The sequence below is a fragment of the Euprymna scolopes genome, chromosome 37, assembly GCF_053919585.1.
Source record: "Euprymna scolopes isolate OS-2025 chromosome 37, ASM5391958v1, whole genome shotgun sequence".
NCBI lineage: Eukaryota > Metazoa > Mollusca > Cephalopoda > Sepiida > Sepiolidae > Euprymna > Euprymna scolopes.
Genome location: NC_136518.1, coordinates 58,419,325 through 58,438,189, shown reverse-complemented (window position 1 = coordinate 58,438,189; position 18,865 = coordinate 58,419,325). Strand labels below are relative to the sequence as shown.

Below are 18,865 nucleotides of genomic sequence, written 5' to 3'. Positions count from 1 at the left end.
ATTTTACTTTTTCTTTGCACTCGTCTTTCTATGCACTGCACCTTTCTCTTTCTTTCACCTCTCAATCTCTCAGCCACACCACAACGTTGCCAACTCAACCAATTTAGATGTAAAAACGGACAATGCATCGATGCTAACAAGAAATGTGACCAAACATTTGATTGTTCTGATGCTTCAGATGAACAAGATTGTTGTAAGTTGATTAGATAATATCAAAATTACATAAATTTACACAAATTAAATGGTAAACTTTAAACGATATTATAAAAACTTTTTAAATTGTAAAATGAAATGTACGTAGACGTAACATTAAACTAAAAATATTTTCTCACCCAGACAATTATTCTTATTCAAATACAATTATTTGTAATTTAGAAAAAACAAAAGCAAAATATAATTGTTTTAATATGAATTTTTTTTATAAAATTTAAGTCTCCCTTTTTTAATCCTTATATTTCGCATTTATTTTTCTTTGCACCATCTTCTTGCACTGCATATTTCATTTGTTTCACCATTTAATCAGCCACTGCACAACGCTGCCAATCTAACCAATTCAGATGTAAAAACGGACAATGTATCGATGCTAGCAAGAAATGTGACCAAACATTTGATTGTTCTGATGCTTCAGATGAAGCCAATTGTAGTAAGTAGATTAGCAATAATTTGTTCAATTTAGCATTGTTTTAACGTTTCCAACAGAACAAGAAAGCGATGAAAAAAATATTCAACACATAAATGCTACTATAGTCAATAAAAATTACTTTTCTACTTACATGGCTCATTTTGTGTGCTTTTAAGATTTTTTTTTTTAAGTTCAACCAAATATAATCAGCTTGGATTGGAAATTAAAAATACTGACATTGAGTTTGCAAGCTTTTTCTAAATTTGATCATCATTTTATCTTTTTAAATAAGATTTTAAAAAAGACGAAATGCGATAAAATTTACTTTCCTACTTAATTTAAAGGAAAAATTGGTGAAAACAAAAAAAATATTCAGCTTTTGGAAAAGTTTGTAACTCCAATGCCGCCATTTTTTTTTTCAATCTAAGGTGATATATTTGGCTGAACCTTTTAAATTAAATGAAAAAAGTCTGTGAAATACTTTAAAACATACAGAAATTGATCCAGGTAGGTAAAAAGGTAATTTTTCTGGTTATATTTATTTGTTGAATACTTGTTTATTTTATCTTTCTGGTTTCGTTGGAAATTGTAAAACAAGCATATAAATATTTACTGAGTAAAATCAATGAGTATCAGTACTTAGTAAAAGAAAATTATATATTTATAAATTATATTTATATTAAATCATTTTAACAAAGAAATAAACATAAATGATACATGAGTTAAAAAAGAAATTAAATGTTTTATATGGCTGTATTATTTTTATCTCCTTTTTAAACTATTTTTCTCAGTTCTTTTTGAATTGGCATTTTCGATATTAGTACAATATGGGCACAAGTGCACTTTTACTCGCCAGAAGTTTTTTTTTCTTCTTCCATTTTCGAGAGAGTGATACTAGCAAGAGAAGACAATCCTAAATTATTGCTTTTTTTCTAACTAAACATTTCTGATAATTCAAAACAAATCCAATAAAGTAACGAAGTAAAACAACAAAAAAATATTTACCGAAACATTTATTGAATTTAAATTGTTAAAAAAATAAAATGCAACAGTCAAGCAGGAATAATTTTAGTGATTTCTTTTTTAAATACAGTTCTTCAATAAAAGAAAAGTTAAGTCATCTTCAGTGTCCTTTTTTTAAATTTAGGAACAGTACTTTAAAAGAATTATTTAATTTACACAAAATGTAACATTCTATCTTTCAAAATAATTATTTTAAAATGTTTTAAAATGCACAAATAAAATATAGCATTCAGTTTAGAATATTAGGAAATGAATGGAATGTATTTTTTATAACACTTTTTATTTTGTTTTGAAAAAGATAAATTTGTTTAAGAACTGCACGCCTGTGGAACTCTGTTCCGTCTGCCTGCTTCCCTCCGGACTACAATTTGGATGTCTTCAAGTCCAATGTTAACAAATTCCTAATGAACCGCCCCCTTAAGTAAACACTTCAGCAAATCTCCTCACTAACTTAATGTACTTGCAATAACCCTTATCCCTGAGTGGCTTCCGGGCCTTGATAAGTGGTGATCACTGTGTAAAAAAAAAAAAAAAAAAAAAAAAAAAAAAAATTAGCCTTAAAAATTGTATCAGCCATTTTAGAATATTTAAAAGAAAACATTTTCGGATTGTCTTTCATTTTCACTAGTATCACTCTCTTCTGAAAATAAACACCCAAAAATTACTTCTGGCGAGTTAAAGTTTACTATTTAGTATACAGATTAAATTCTGTTAAATATTTGTTATTTCTCAAAAAGAAAATGCACTTATTTTCTGATTTTTTTTATTAAAAAAAGAAAAATGAAGAAAAGCCAACGAAAATGTTTTCCTGTACATGAGCATGTACCTGCACAAAATAGTAACCCAATTTTATAACAAAAGGAACATTTTTAACATTTTACGTTTTATTAACATTGTTTTAACACCTTCTCTTGATTACTTTTTTTTTAAAAATCTTTAACTCATACTTTATCTCTTTTTCACCTTCCACTTAGCTGAACAAAAATGTCCACCAACTCAGTTTGAGTGTAAAAATGGACAGTGTATAGATATTAGCTTCAGATGTGATGACTACTTCGATTGTTCAGATGGATCAGATGAACAAGAATGTAGTAAGTACAAATAAATATGATCAGTTGGTAAATTAATTCTTAAGAAACCTTTACTTGTGTATAATTTTCATAAGTCGTTATGAGATATATGTATGCACACACGTGTGTATATATACGTATTTTGATTATTTGCCTACTATTCTCACGTCTTATTCACATAACGTTTTGGCCGATGTAACCTATCTTCAGGGGTATCTTAAGTTCGACCAAAAGATTCCGGAGTTCAAGGTACACCTAAAGAAAGTTGGTTTTGACTGAAACGTTGTGCGAATAAGTCCAGGTAAGAACAATAGCTCAAATAATTGAACTAATCCGAACAGTTATTTGTTGTAAAGTTGAATATAATAAACTTATAAAGTATGTAACTTTATATGTTTCCTTTTCTCCCTGTGCATATATATATATATATATATATATATATATATATATATATATATGGTGTTTTTAGATATGGCGACTTTAACTGCACATTTGGCAACTATTGGTTGTAAACACCGAAAATTAATCTTTAAAATAAACCATATTTGTATACAAAAAAAAAAATAATAATTGTGATTTATCTTAATTTAAAGTTCGTCGCCTCTAAAAGAAAACCCTGAAATAGGAAGCAAATGTTTATTTAAATAAACGATGGAATAAGTGGATGCTTCACAAGAATTGTCTTTCAACTTTTTCATGTATTGGACAAGTTCTCGTCATTGTTCCGATAAAGAATAGGAAAATATCCAAAATTCATCACTTAGGATTTTTTGTTCAAGCTTTTGACTTACTGAAGTTATCAGGCTATGGAGGATATCTTGTGGAAAATAGACATGCGTAATTTGAATATAATATAACTAATTTAAGTTTTTTAATGTGCAAATCCAGAAATCAATAAAAACGTCATACCACTTAATAGTGTAAAGGAGAATTAAAATGTTATCCATGCCACTGATTATTTTAAACCCTCTCATAAGATTCGTTATCATTCAACTGACAATGTATCCATCATCTTACCTCTTATCCTCGAGTAGCTTTTGACTTTCATAAATTGTGATTCTTAAGTAAAAAAAAAAACGTACACATTTGTTAATATTTTGTATCGATTCAGATTATTAAAATAATAAAAATGATAAAATAACTAAGATATTAGAAATAAAAATGAATGTTAAACAATTATTGTAATAAAAGGGGACAGTTTCGTTCTGAATTTGTATTCATAATTAATTCATATAATTAACTTCTATTAAAGTCAGTTTGAAAATAAAAAAAATAAAATATTGAGACCTTCAGATCGTTCAGAGATTGCTCCAAGATATCCTCTATAAACGTCTAATTTTTCTAAAGTCTTGTAAAGATGTCTCACTAAAATAAGTAAACTTAAAGAAATATACTTTTTAAGAAATAATTATTTGATACTAACCTTCATCTTGAATTTTTAAAAATCTTATATAACTCTTCATTTCTTTTTAATTGCACACTTTCCTTCCTTTGCACCTAACATTTTCCTATCTTACACTTCTACAACTCAGCTTCTTCACAACGTTGCCAACCTAACCAATTTGAATGTAAAAACGGGCAATGTATCGATACCAACAAGAAATGTGACAAAAACCTTGATTGTTCTGATGCTTCAGATGAAGCCAATTGCAGTAAGTAAATAAGTAGTATTTTAATTATAATTAAAAAAAAATGCCATACAAAAATGCTTGGTTCTTCCTTGGTGAATTCCTGAATTGATATTTTGAATAAGCAAGTAAAAAAAAAAATAAAAATAAAATCTCTACTCTAAGAGTTTAACATATTTTAAACAAGTACTTTAATGTATTAAATGGAAACCTCTTCCCAAAAAACAATATTGGATAATTTGTATTATTTGGATTATCCATATTACTGTTCTTAATCTATGTTATTTTCTCAGTTTCTGTCGATGTAACCGCCAACTTTCTTCAGGTGTATCTTTTTTGAACTCAGAAATTTGCGAAGAATTTCGACTAGAACACCTTATTTAATCCATGGGGGTAGCATGCTCTTATTCCATGAGCCATACCTGGGTAAAAAAGTCTTAAGTAGTTTGCAATGTTATTTTTATTGCTCGCAATGAGGATTGAACCTTCAACCTCCAGAAAAATGTAACTTACAACTGAATTTATCAAGTACTTCATATGTTACACCATTGATTCTTGGAAAGAAAGGTCAGAAGTTACATCAACTGAAACGATGTGAAAATAACACTCAAGATGAGAACAGTAGTCAGAAGACAAATAATCAATTCATATCTAAAAAATTCAGAAACATGAGAATCAAATTTCTGAAACCAATTAACTGAAAAGGACTTGAAAGCCAAAGCACTAAGCATGTATCCATGTTATAAAATATATTCACATATGGTAAATTCCTAATTATAATATTTGCATGGGTTATAGTAAAATGGAAACAACCATCAAATAAAACCAAAAGAACTGAACAGTTAACTGATAAGTTCTGTTTTTGAAAAGCAATATGCAAATTAGTTCAGCCTTGGAAGTTATCGAATACATATGACGGTATATTAGAAAGCTGTTCTTATTGTGAATATAACAAATAGCTCAACTATATCAATAGAAACATTCTAAACTTATCAGTTAAACATACTGCTATCAAATTTGCTAGATTGTTGAATACTTACTGCTAATTAATGTTGAAACTCTGGATGTTGTTGCTGCTGATAATGCATCTTTGGTGCCTCACTGGTCATCCATACACGAGATGATGATGGTTAATGTTGAGCTTCGTTCATTGTATTTTCTATGAATTAGATAATTATTATTGGCATTCGTTTTTCCAATATCTTTCTAGTTATCTTTATTTCTATAAAGATATAGAGTACTTATGCGAGGGACTATGTGGAGGTTGCCAACGCCCCTAATGAAAGTCTTTCTATAGAACGAACTGGATTCGAACCTGGCACACCTAGGTTGTCAGTCCGTGTCGTTAACGACTTGGCCACCGTCACCTCGCTTTTTTTGTTGCATCACTACAGTGGAACTTAGTATTTCAGGAAAAAATCTTTATTTTTCTGTTATTTTTTATATTTAAATATTTTACTAACAAAATGCATTCTTTTTATTTTTTTAATCTTCTTTGCACTGCCCCTCACACTAAATATCATCTCTTGGTTTTGAACTAGCTGCACTCAAATGCCACCCTAACGAGTTCCAATGTAAAAACAGACAGTGTATAAAGAGTAGCAAGAAATGCGATCAAATCTCTGATTGCTCGGATGGTTCAGATGAACAAAACTGCAGTAAGTAACTCGAAAGTATGATCCCGTAAATTATTTTAAAATATTTTCAGCTCTTGATATGACAGTGTGTACATGAAAATCCATGTTTTCCCTTGGTTTAGAAGTAAAAGCAAAAGTTCTTGCCCAGAATTCCTTCTATATTGATAAAACAAAAATAAAGAAAAATCTGTAGGATATCTGTACACGTGACGAAATGAAAAATATATCCCAAAAAATCATGTAAATTGATAGTAATTTTACTTTTAAATAAATTAAATTTAATGAGTATCCGATAAGCGACTCTTCTGAAAAAATCTAGAAAAACAAAAAATAAAGGGAGATAATTTAACAATAAGACAAACTTGTGAGAATCATATTGTAATGCCTACGAATTCCCATTAATTTCTTAAAAATGATGTTCTTTATAAAAAATAAAACTACTTATTCAATTTGTGATTTTTGGAATATGGTATTTTCATTTCATCACAGATATATACATCATACGGATTTTTCATTTTTGCTTTTAATATGGGGGAAGAAATTTTGGACATTAACTAAAACAAATATTCCACTTTTGTTTAAAAATTTTATTTAAATTAAAATTTATTTCATATTTGATAGTGATGGTTGCACACATGCGATAGAAATGATGAGAATGATATGATGGATTTGATGCGAGTGTTTCATTTAACTTGTGTTAAATTTGCATAAATTTACCTTATGCTATTTAGATTGGTTGCAAGGAGATGAGGTGAAGAATTAACTAGGTAAAAGAAGAGCACCCCCACTTGTACCCATGAAGAGTTTGCTCTATCATTATCATTTATTTTTAGAGTACCTGCATCTCATTAGAGTGATCAGGATCTCATAATATTCTTGCTAAATCCTAAAAACAGATGTGGTATACTGGGAGAGTATATATTATGTACGTGTCTCGTGTGTGTGTGTGTATATATACACCCACACATACAGGATGACCCAAAAAAAAACAGGACATTCAATTGTTTTTTTTGAGCATTTTACAGTCAACATAGAAAAAAAAAAAAGGCCAAAGACCCTAGTGTTTTGATGTGATGTTTTGAATATAATAAACTATTTGTGACCAAAGTTTCATTTCATTCGGATAAAACACTAAGAAACGGGGCCTAATTAGAGTTAGGGCCTGTTTTTTTCTTTTGGTCACCCTGTGTGTGTGTGTATATGTATGTGTGTGTGTGTGTATGTGTCTGAATTTGTACATCGTCTGGTGGTATAACATGTTCTTCTAATGAATGTGTGTATACAGAGTGTATATACATTTGTATAGACATGTCACTGTCATCTATATGATGTGTGTATATACCCGTATTCGTCTAATCTAGTTTTTCTGTCATTCGATGACACTTATGACAGTGCTAATAGGTTAACAGATACAGTTTAACAACGGATATGTAACATTTACAACAGAAAGGGACCAATAACAGTTCTTTGGGGTCTTAACATTGAGCCAATCAGAGAAACCTACCTGATTCATTTTTTATTTTTATTGACGGATCCTTGGAAAGCTGCAATTGAAGATCCGCACAACTTAAAGTCTTGGTGATAATTACAGCAGCTTTATTTACTGAATGTTTTCCCAATTGGAAAGCTGCAATGCTGGTCCTAGACTATTGCCATTTCTAATTCTCTCTTCTGGGAGCCATCACGATCTGCAGACCATCTCTGTCCTTCCTCGACTCTGAGTCTGCCTGCTCTCTCTCCCGACTCTTGACTAACAAATGTCTTTCAAGCACTCTTTCCTGAAGTCCCCATCACTTTAAGTGATCTATATGTAATGTTATGTCAGACTTTAGAAGTCAACATATTTTTAAATTATTGTTTGTGTTCTAACATTATTTCCTATAAAGACATCTTAACATAAATTATTTTATCTGCAAATATTTTGTAATAACATTCTTTCTGATATTCTATTTTTATAAATATATCATAATCGTCAACCAGCACACCTTTTGGTGCTACTCGGTTAATATTTAACACAGGCTTAGATCTGGACAGCATGGAGAGAGACATATGGAACAGTAAACTTCGATGGTATCGCCATATTGAAAGAATTAAAGTTTTTGGTGATTAGATGTAGAACGGTTGAAGTAAAAGGTTCAGTTTTCAAGGAAAGGCCAAGGAAAACATAGAAAGTGATAAGGATGGACTTGAGAGAAAGCAGGATAAATAAAGACCTGACCATCGATAAATTAATTTGGAAGTAACAAAAAAAGTAAAGGTGTAATATTTTGATTAAAAAATTTGTATTTTCCATTGAAAAAAAAAATTAACTATCTTTTGCTTGTTATTTTTTCATTTTCTCTTGCATGCTTATCTCCCTTTTCATTGCACTTAACATTTTGACACGTTTCATCTTTCGTGCACAGCCATTTCACAGCGTTGCCCAGCTAACCAATTTGAATGTAAAAACGGACAATGCATCGATGCTATCTACAAATGTGATGACTATTTTGATTGTTCCGATGGGTCAGACGAAAACAACTGTTGTAAGTAGTCAACCATAGTTACAATATCCAGACTATAAAGACGAAATTCCTCTAATTTAAGTTAAATTATTTTATAGTTCTAAATTTTTTAGATGAAGTATGAATGTTTGTATTATTCAAATTAATTCAATTATCTTTAGAATTCATGTAAATTTACTTCCAACTAGATCCCAAAATTCAAAACCTTAGAGTGCAGAGCTATCTCTTCATCCCTTATTTTTTCGTGCCAAAACATGGCGACTTTTACACCTGCTGAAGATTACATCAACCGAAACGTTGTGCAGATAACACTTAAGGAGAACAGTTGTTTGATTAATCTAAATAATATAAACTATTTTACATGATTTAAAACATTAAAATTGCACACATAATTTATATTTCGCTATTTATTTGCAATGGTATGCAAACGTTGGGAGACAAAACCGATCTGAGAAAAAATATCTCCATAAAATAGGATATTTTTGTTATAGAACAAAATTTATTTAAAGTGACAAATTAAGCCGGGTTATTGGATAAACCAAATTATCATAAATACTTTATAAGAGACGATTTCAATTCAAAACTGTATTGGATATAAACAGATTGAGTAAAATGAAGCATAAAATGAGAAGTTTTTTTCCCCTCCTTTTATCCACCCACTAGAAGTTCTTACAGTGATCACCAGCGATCACTCACTGGAAATAACCTGTGGTGCTCCCTAGAGTCTGAGTGACAACACGCCTCCCCAGATTTCCAGTGCTCTCCACCTCTCTCGATAACCAGTGCAGATGACTTCAGATTATCACAACAGCCGTTTACCTTTGGACTTATCACTGGCAACGACTCTTAGTATTCTCTAGTTTGAGTGATAAAAAGCCTGTATAATACCCCAATGCTCTCTGCACTTTTCAAGTGCTCTGCCTCTTCTGTCCTTCTGGACCCTTCACGATTCTTTGGTGTGATGCCATCTTATGTAGATGTCACCATTTTATTATTTTAATTGCAAATTTTATTTGCTTTCAATGTCATTTGAAGTAGGGGTCTGTATAATAGACCTTATTCAGATGTGGATTTCAACTCTGTTTTCCTTTATCTGTAAAAATGATTGGTGTTGGAATATCTTTTAAAAATTATGAATAAAATTATTAACAGCAAGTTAAATTACCTGCCGCTGGCAAAGTATCTTTAAATAACCTGCGTTCATGATTATTTGATAAAATCAATATTTATAGTATACTAGCCTGGGTGCCCGGCGTTGCCCGGGTGTTTGGAGGTTGTGTTAAGCAAAAAAAAAAAGTGGTAGTACCCATACCGCGAAGGAAGGAGGAAAAGAATGTGAAAAAAAGTGACGTCTTTGCTGTTGCGCCCATCGCCAGACCGGAAGTGACGTAGGTTTAAATTAAGGCTAGACAATCGAAAAGAGGGGATGACTTTCGAAAATATCTACGAAAAAAACGATACCTCCCTGTAGAAAAATGCCCAGTTGTGGGTGAAAGAATTTTTGGTCAATTTTTTTAATATTTGTCGTTCGAAGGGTCGACCTTCAAAATGATACCAATCTTGTGAAAATCCGTTGCCTCTGTCGAAAGTTTTAGGGATACATACATTTAAACAGAGAGGTGATATATTATCGATTATAAACTTTAAGAGAGACGACTTTATAATTTTTTTGCTTTGGAATTTTTATCAGATAACCGTATGAAATACAACTTCCTCAAATCAAATGGTTTATGGCATAAATGCAACTAAAACAATAAAAAAAGCACTCTTTTCTTTTTATTTCAAGTTGAAAACGTTATTAGAATTTATTTTTATTCTCAGATCATACATTAAACATAGATTCTAAACACATCCATCTCTAGACTAGACAAAAGTACAATTAACACATTTATTACAGCTGACAATTATAAATGACAATTTGCATTATTTGAACTGTCTTTATCTCGAGTGTCATTTTCACAACACTTCAGTCGATGTAATCTCCGACCTTCTTCAGGTGTATCTTGTCAAACTTGGAAATCTGCAGGGAATTTCGAACAGAACCCTTTATTTAAATCACGGGTGGGGATGGGGGTAACATGTTCGTTTTCCATCAATCATAACTGTAAAAGTCATAAGTAATTCACAATTGTATTTTGAATGTTACCCATACTGAGGATTGAACTTTCAACATCTAGAAGCATGTAACTTACAACTGAATTTTACCAAGTACTTTATTCACTATGCTATGGGTTGATACTCAAAATACAATTACGAATGACATTGGACTTTTACCCAGATTGAAATGTTGTAAAAATAACTCAAGATGAGAACAGTAGTGTGAATAATACAAATTATTAATCCTCATCTAAAAAATTCTGAAATCTAATATGAAAGCCAAGTATCGTACATTATAAAATTGCTGAAAGATATTTAGTCTTAGGTTATCTTTAAGATAGGAATATTATTTACCAGAGTAGGGTGGTGGATGTAGATTCTTTAATTTGTGAGAGCTCTATGAAGAAGTTTGTATTCTGAATATTCCCTGGTCCATTTTGGACACAATCAAGAGGACGCACTCAGCATTGTTCAGAATCGATTCCCTCCAATCGTATATATGTATTAATCATAAACACATGTGAAACCATGCGGTTCAGACTTCAGTTTCAGCTGTGAGTTTAGATTCGAAAATATTCCTTTTGTAAAATTTTCTTTTTTAATTTATTCTGATTATTTAAAAAAATCTCTGGAAATCTTAGTCTACATTTAACTGAGGTCTTTTTTCTTCGTTTGTACATTTTTTTTTCTCTTTTGCACACTTTTCTTGTTGCATTACATCTGTCTCACTAATCTCTTGACCAATCACCACTGTTAACTAAGCAGGTGATGGCATTCCTATGTCAACTTTGATTTTATGAATGAAATTTCTGAAACTAAATTTCAACTATATTTTCTCTTTAAGACTCGCAAAGAATGAGGGAAGAGTTTGTCCAGTTGTAAAATATGCTTAATTATATTCTAATTCATGCAGATTTCTTATAGAGCCAATTCTCTGTTGAATATTATATTGTATCTAATATATAGGACTGATTCTAAAAGTTAAAAAAAAAAAAGACTTTGGTGCCATCAGCTAGAATCAAAACCAAAATATTTAGCGCTTCAGAAATGTTTCCTACCATTTGAACTGTCACTAGATATATATGAAAGATTTAAAATTAACCCATCTCAAGCTACCTTTGAATTTGCGCATGCGCAGAAGGAACAGCAATATGTCGGCAGTTGAAATGAACAGTTTGAATTTCAGCTTGTTAACATATTTATGTACACGTTATTCATTCATCTAAAAGATTTTACTCATTATAAACCATCCTAAGTGTATGATTACTATTTTCTGTTTATTTATATTATGTGACCCAGTAGTTTAAGAGTTTATGGGTTAAATATTTTCACACACGCATACATCTACCGTTTTATTTATATAGAAGATTATAAAATACATATTCAAAAATATAATTACAATTTAAATTTTAGTCTAATTATTATCAATAATTTAGATGAACCATTTCAATATATTTTATCTCCATTTCACTCCTATTCTATCTTTATTTAAATTCCACTTTTTCTTTGCACTTCACCTTTCTTTCTTTCACCTCCCACTCAGCCACTTCTCAACGTTGTCAACCTAACCAATTTCAATGTAGAAACAAACAATGTATTGATGCTAGGAAGAAATGTGATCAAACATTCGATTGTTCTGATGCTTCAGATGAAGCCAACTGCAGTAAGTAAATAAGTAATTTTCAAGTAAAAAATAAAAATACATTTAAACAACTTTTTAATTTTTTCCAGATAAAACATTAAAAAGGAAAATATTTTAAAGTTCTACGATTTTCAAATAAATGCCTTTCAATCGTGCAAATCAATGTAACATTTTTGAAAAATATTTGAAAATGTTCAAATCAAATTTAAGATTTAAAATTTCCTTTCAAATTTCAAAACCATGATTATTTAAATCTTATAAAAAAATCTCAATGAATCTTTTCCAGAAACGTTTTAATTTTTTTTTACAACCAATTTTCATCTTCGTATTTCACTCTTTCTTTGCACTTGTCTTTCTATGCACTGCACCTTTCTTTCTTTCACCTCTTACTCTCAGCCACATCGCAACGTTGCCAATCAAGCCAATTTGAATGTAAAAACGGACAATGTATCGATGCTAACAAGAAATGTGACCAAACATTTGATTGTTCTGATGGATCAGACGAACAAGATTGTTGTAAGTTGATTGGTTATAAAACAACCAATGAAAATTGTACACTATTAAATGATAAAATTTAGTATTAGAAATTGAAATTATACACTATAAAATTAAATAATAAAGAAATTTGTACATTATCAAATTAAATGTTAAAAATGAAAGATAAATTAATATTCCATAACCTGTTAAAACTTTCATGAATTTATTAGCTATTCACTCCAACTATTTTATTATCATCCCATTAAAATGTATAAATTACAAAATTATCAAAATTTCATTATGTAGAGACAAGTAAATAGGGGTTATTTACGTCTCCTTTAACAAAGTTCACCAATTAAAAGAATAATAAAAAAAAAAAATACAAATTCAAGCTAACTATAAAAAACTAACTGTAAAATGTCATTTTCTATTTTCATTCCATTGTCTTCCTATGCATTGCACCTTTCATTTCTTTAACCTTTCAAGCGGCCATTTCACAACGTTGCCAACGTAACCAATTCGAATGTAAAAATGGACAATGCATCGAGGCAAGCAAGAAATGTGATGAAACATTTGATTGTTCTGACGCTTCAGATGAGTTAGAATGTCGTAAGTAGCATGCTAAATATAATCCATTGATATATTTTATGAATAGCATGCTCTATTAAGTAATCCAAAAACATATCTAAGTAAATGTGTGGTTTAAGCTTCTTTTACTTAAAAAGTAAATTTGTTTTATAATTCCAAATAAACAATAAAAATTTACCGAAATATATAGAAAACAATGCATGAATTGTTTTAATTACTAATTTCATTATTATTGTAAGTAAATATCAATATACGAAAAATACTTGCGGTTTTATTGATGTTGAATCGGCCTTGAATAAGATATAATTAATCCTTATGTGTCGTTTTCAAGACAAAGATCAGCCTCCATGAAATATCTTTTTAAACCATAATGTACTCAAAAGTTAAGCGATTTTTATGGCAATCGCTTCAGACAAGATGTGAAACCATTTGATGTAAGGCATTAAAGAATCCTACTTCAAAAGCAAAAAAACTAACCAATTAGTATTAGATGGATCGATTCTTACCCAGAAAACAGCAATTTTCTTCACTGTTAAAACTTTCGTTCATAGAATATGAGGGTTAAAGGGAAAACAGAGGAGGAGGTGTAAGTTAAGTTGGTTAATTATGAAGTAAATAAAGAAAACCTTTTCTTCTTTAGATAATCTTCACATGAAAAGTCATCAACGGTTGACAAAAAAACAAATCAGTTAACACTTAACATGTTTTAACCTTTAGACACAGATGGAGAAAGACACATCTGTTTATTTACATGGTTACACATGAAGAGGAAAGCACACGCCATGCACTCGTTTTATATAGTCAAAGTACAGATAACTTCAAGTTACCCAAATCCTTTTATCACATGTCAGTACAAACCAAATAAGGGGAGGCAACTCTTCACAGCTTTTAAAACATGACTCACATTGACAATTCCAACAGGAGGAAGTTATAGGGCTGTCAAAAGTAAATTCAAGGTCCACTTTCTGCTCTCCATGTCTACGAATTTTTGCAACATCCCTCATATTCCACTTATATCTCCCCAGCAGATTATCATTTATCGAATAACTAGTGTGTGTTTGTCAAAAACAATATAAGTATCGATGATCAACTTGTGTACATGTGATATCAGTTTCAAAAAATGGTTCCGTGTCTAAAATGTTTTTCATTCTTTACTTTTATAAATCGTCAAAGAGTATCATTTAAATCTTTTTTTCCCATCCTTTTAAAACGACAGCCGACTCAGAAAATAACAATTTTTCTTTTGTGAGAAACATCGCTCATGGAATGTGAGAAATAAAGGACAAAATAAGGAAAGCGAAAGTTACAAAGATACCAAAAGTAAACCCAAGGTTCACTTGCTATTCTCCTTTATATCGCTATTGTTGTATCACGTCCTTAATAATTAAGAAAACCAGAAAATAGGATCCCAATCCAACCACTGGTTTGCTGTTTTCTCAGTTTAAAGCCATCATTACTCCACAAAAAGTTTTTTTTCTGCAGACTTCAATATTGATATTGCTGATTTGCAAATTAGGGTTTATTAATCTGAGAGGTACTATACTTGTCCTTATTGTTGCGCATAACTATTTGATCGTTAGTCTTATTGGTCTTTCGATCAATACGAATTACCATGAATTAACTAATTGCTTATTTGACCCATTGATGGACACAAGCATTCATTCCAAGCAAAGGATTGATTCACATTGACTGGAGAAAACATAAGTAGTGAGGCGCTGATAAATCTGATTAGTTAGTAGATACTGATTAGCTACAAAACTATCCTACAATGTAAATTTATGAAATTAATCTGATGGCTTTCCTTGTAAATGAGACACAAAAATGTGAAAATGAGTTTTTCACAATTCTTTTTCTGGACTCGTCGGCCGATCGACATAATATGAATGGTAATTGGTGTAGTAGGGATAAAAAAATTGTACGTAAAACTCAATGTGTGGATTTTTTTAATTGATTTTTCTTTGTTTTTATTTAAAAGCGAGTGTTTAATTTGCTGCCAATTATGTTTTAATGAATTCTTTCTATGGATCTACTTGATAATATGACACTTTTGTTGAAACATGATACTATTTTGTTTTAATCCACACTAAGAGATTTCATATTTAAAATGACCCGCTTGTTTCTATTGCACACTTATCTCCCTTTGCACTGCACTTGACCTTTCTTTGTATCTTTCACCTTTTCTGCTCAGCCACTACACAACGTTGCCAACCTCATCAGTTTCAATGTAAAAACGGACAATGTATCAATGCTAATTACAAATGTGACAATTATGATGATTGTTTGGATCGTTCAGATGAAACCAACTGCAGTAAGTAATTTAATAAAATATTGTTAAAGTATATATGTGTGTGTGTGTGTCTGTGGGTATGTATATGTATGTGCATGTATATTATGTGTGTACATGTATGTATATATATCTATATATCTATAAAAGTGAACGTGTCTGTGTGTGTGTCTGTCTGTGTACATTTCCCTACGCAATAACTCTGTCAATTTTTAGTCTATAGACTCGAAATTTGAAATACCGGGTACTGAGATTTGGAAAAATCGATGTGACGGGTGTCAGCCAGAAATTTGGCTGTTAAGGGGTCAAATTTCAACGATTTGACCTTTAAGAACTCTACCAAACTCCTCCGACAATTTTGGGTCTAGACACTTGAAATTTTAGATATAGGTTCCTTGAACCTGGATCTAACTTAATAAAGTGATTTGAGCCCGAAACTATAAATTTTAAGGGGTCATAATAGGGGTCAAAGTTTTAAAAAATTAACCATTTTTTTTGTTTGTTTGCTTTTTTTTTTGCACAGCATACACCTCCGATTAAGAGGTCAAAGTTCTACGATTTGACCTTCGAGAACTCTACCAAACTCCTCCTACAATTTGGAGTCTAAACACGTGAAATTTTATATATAGGTTCCGTGGACAGGGATCTAACTTAATAACTGGATTTGAGCCCCAAACAATAAATGTTAAGGGGTCATAATAGGGGACAAAGTTAAAAAAAAAAAAAAGACGTTTTTTTTTATCAGCATACAACTCCAAACACCCGGGCAACGCCGGGCACCCATGCTAGTATATATATATATACACACAATGTTTATTTGTTTAAATAAACATTATTGGCTACAAATGTACATATATATTTCTGTTGCAAATTATTTAGAAATGCAGCATCATAAGTCCGGATCTTTACAATAAACCCAGTTTTTAAATGGCAATTCTTTTATACAAAATCTTGCTGCTGTTTGAGAAATGGAAAACGAAATGAAAATAATGCGAAAATGAGACGGAAAAATAAACATTTTAAGCCTTGTCAATTTGTCTTTCAAATATTTATTTATATAATGTTGTAATTAAGAAATAGAAAGAAATTAAGATAACACTATGGTATCCATTTTTTATTTCACACAGTAGCAAACTATCTGACAAAATTCTAGTAGTACAGTCTTGTAGGTTATTGCTTAGTGGAAAGTGGTGATGTAGCTGTCGTCACCATAGTGTTACAAAGTGACAAATGCTGTCGGTCAGATGAAGGAAGCTTCTGGAATTCAAGTAATTCAGAGGCAATCTATTGTGCATCACCAAGCACTTTAGATGGCCATTGATCCTACAACTGGCTTCATCATTCATACATCCTTTGTTGAGCCATTTTTTTATCCTGCTGGATGATTATGTAATGCGGAGAGGGAGTTTGTTTATATTGCATATCAGTGTTCACTTTTATGGTACATCAGCCCTTTTGAGGGGTTTATAAAAACAAAGCAGAATATACCTTTTATATCTTCTTTCATACCTATTGGTGGTGTCCTCCAGTTGTTTGTGTCCCGACATTCAGTGCACCAGGAACAAAAGCTCTCTCATGCATCGCAACAGACGAAAGTCTTATTTATCTGGACAATTGGATCTTTATTCAGTTTCCACGGTTGAAGTTGTGCCCCTGTTTCTCTACATCATCCTTAGGAGGGTGGGAATTTTGGTCTCACCTTAGTTGCAATCCACCTCCATCTTGTCTCCTGCATAAGAAGTCTTCCATCTTCTCGAAATCAGAGACAGATTGACTTCTGAAATATACATGAATCTCTTGTTGTAACAGACTGACTACACTCATCTTTTCCTTATATATGGAGGTGTGATGTGAGATGGCAAATCCTGTCAACACAACTTGCACTCAACATGCACTGACCTGCCTTGTGACCTCGTGTTAAACCCTGTGTAGTGCGTTCACTAATCCAAGTCAACGAGTTTGATATGTTACTGCAAGTTGGTTCAAGTTAACTGTGTTATTGACATACTAGTCACACTCTTCATCGGGCAAGCCTGGTGTAGAAGCAGTTTATTCATTGATGATCTGACTGATAGTAATAAATTACATAGTAACATTCATCGAGTGACCCGAAATGTAAAAATATATGCACACACTGACATAAAAAAAAATCCGTTTAGTAGACAACTAGCTGACTTTGACTGCTCTTTATTGCTTCAGAGTTTGCTACTTGGAATACTTAAAACATTGATTTTAAAATAATAAACATTTCATAACTTTATTGTAAACATGAAACAAAATCTTTCTCATTTATTCATATAGATATATGAACATTAACATTTTTAGTAACGTGGATAACAATTTATCTTTTAAAGATGACCATACAGAAAAGAAAGAAATTCACTTTCAATTTAGAAATAGATTGTAATTTGTTGAAAGTCGAATTGGTCTTGAATGAAAGGAACATTTGAACACAAATGCTAAATATTTGTCTAAGAAATAAAACATTATTCCGAAACAAAACTATTTATATTGAAATTTAAAAAAAAACATTGAATTAATAAATAAAAACAAACAGCTAATTAATAAAATGTCTTTTCTAAACATAAATATGCAAATTAGCAAACCTGGTACTGCATATCCATACATAGCATGTGAAAAGGTGGTTGTACCTAGTATGTAAAGTTAGATTAACTTGAAACATGTTGTTTTGACTTTAACCTTAGTGTATGAAATGGGTCTAACTTTAAACTATTATTGACAATGTAATCGAATTTTTTTTATTAATGTCTAATACATTCTTATTCTAATATTTTTTTCATCGATATCACATTATTTGCACTCGTCTTATGCACTGCACCTTTCTTTTTCTTTCACCTCTCACTCACCCAGCCACTTCACAACGTTGCCAAGCCAACCAATTTGAATGTAAAAATGGACAATGTATTCAGGCTAGCAAGAAATGTGATCAAAGATTTGATTGTTCTGATGGATCAGATGAACAAGATTGTCGTAAGTTGATTGGTTATAAATCAACCAATAAAAATTGTAGATTATAAAATTAAATGACGATAAAAGATAAATTAATGTTGCACACAGTTAAAACTTCAATGAATTCATTAACTATTCATTCCAATTATTTTAATGTCATCTCATTAAAATGTATTAATTACAAAATAATTTAATCATGTGTAGGCAACTAAATAGGGGTTATTTAAATAAATAGTCCTTCCTTTAAAAATTCCAACTGAATTAAAAGAATAATAAAAAATAAATTTAATCGATAATTATTCAATCATTTAATTCTTTGTATT

The 18,865-nt window shown here is 30.8% G+C and overlaps 1 protein-coding gene across 1 annotated transcript in view; it reads left to right on the top strand.

Annotated features, from left to right (window-relative positions):
- LOC145261202 (uncharacterized) overlaps positions 1-18,865 on the top strand; it is a 751,089-nt gene that overhangs the window by 494,306 nt on the left and 237,918 nt on the right. Inside the window, exons 61-71 of the mRNA XM_080119542.1 lie at positions 74-193; positions 524-643; positions 2,620-2,736; positions 4,248-4,367; positions 5,885-6,001; positions 8,386-8,505; positions 12,125-12,244; positions 12,620-12,739; positions 13,187-13,309; positions 15,477-15,596; positions 18,444-18,563. Of these exons, the coding sequence (XP_079975668.1) occupies positions 74-193; positions 524-643; positions 2,620-2,736; positions 4,248-4,367; positions 5,885-6,001; positions 8,386-8,505; positions 12,125-12,244; positions 12,620-12,739; positions 13,187-13,309; positions 15,477-15,596; positions 18,444-18,563 (1,317 nt within the window). The remainder of the gene's footprint in view (positions 1-73; positions 194-523; positions 644-2,619; positions 2,737-4,247; positions 4,368-5,884; positions 6,002-8,385; positions 8,506-12,124; positions 12,245-12,619; positions 12,740-13,186; positions 13,310-15,476; positions 15,597-18,443; positions 18,564-18,865) is intronic.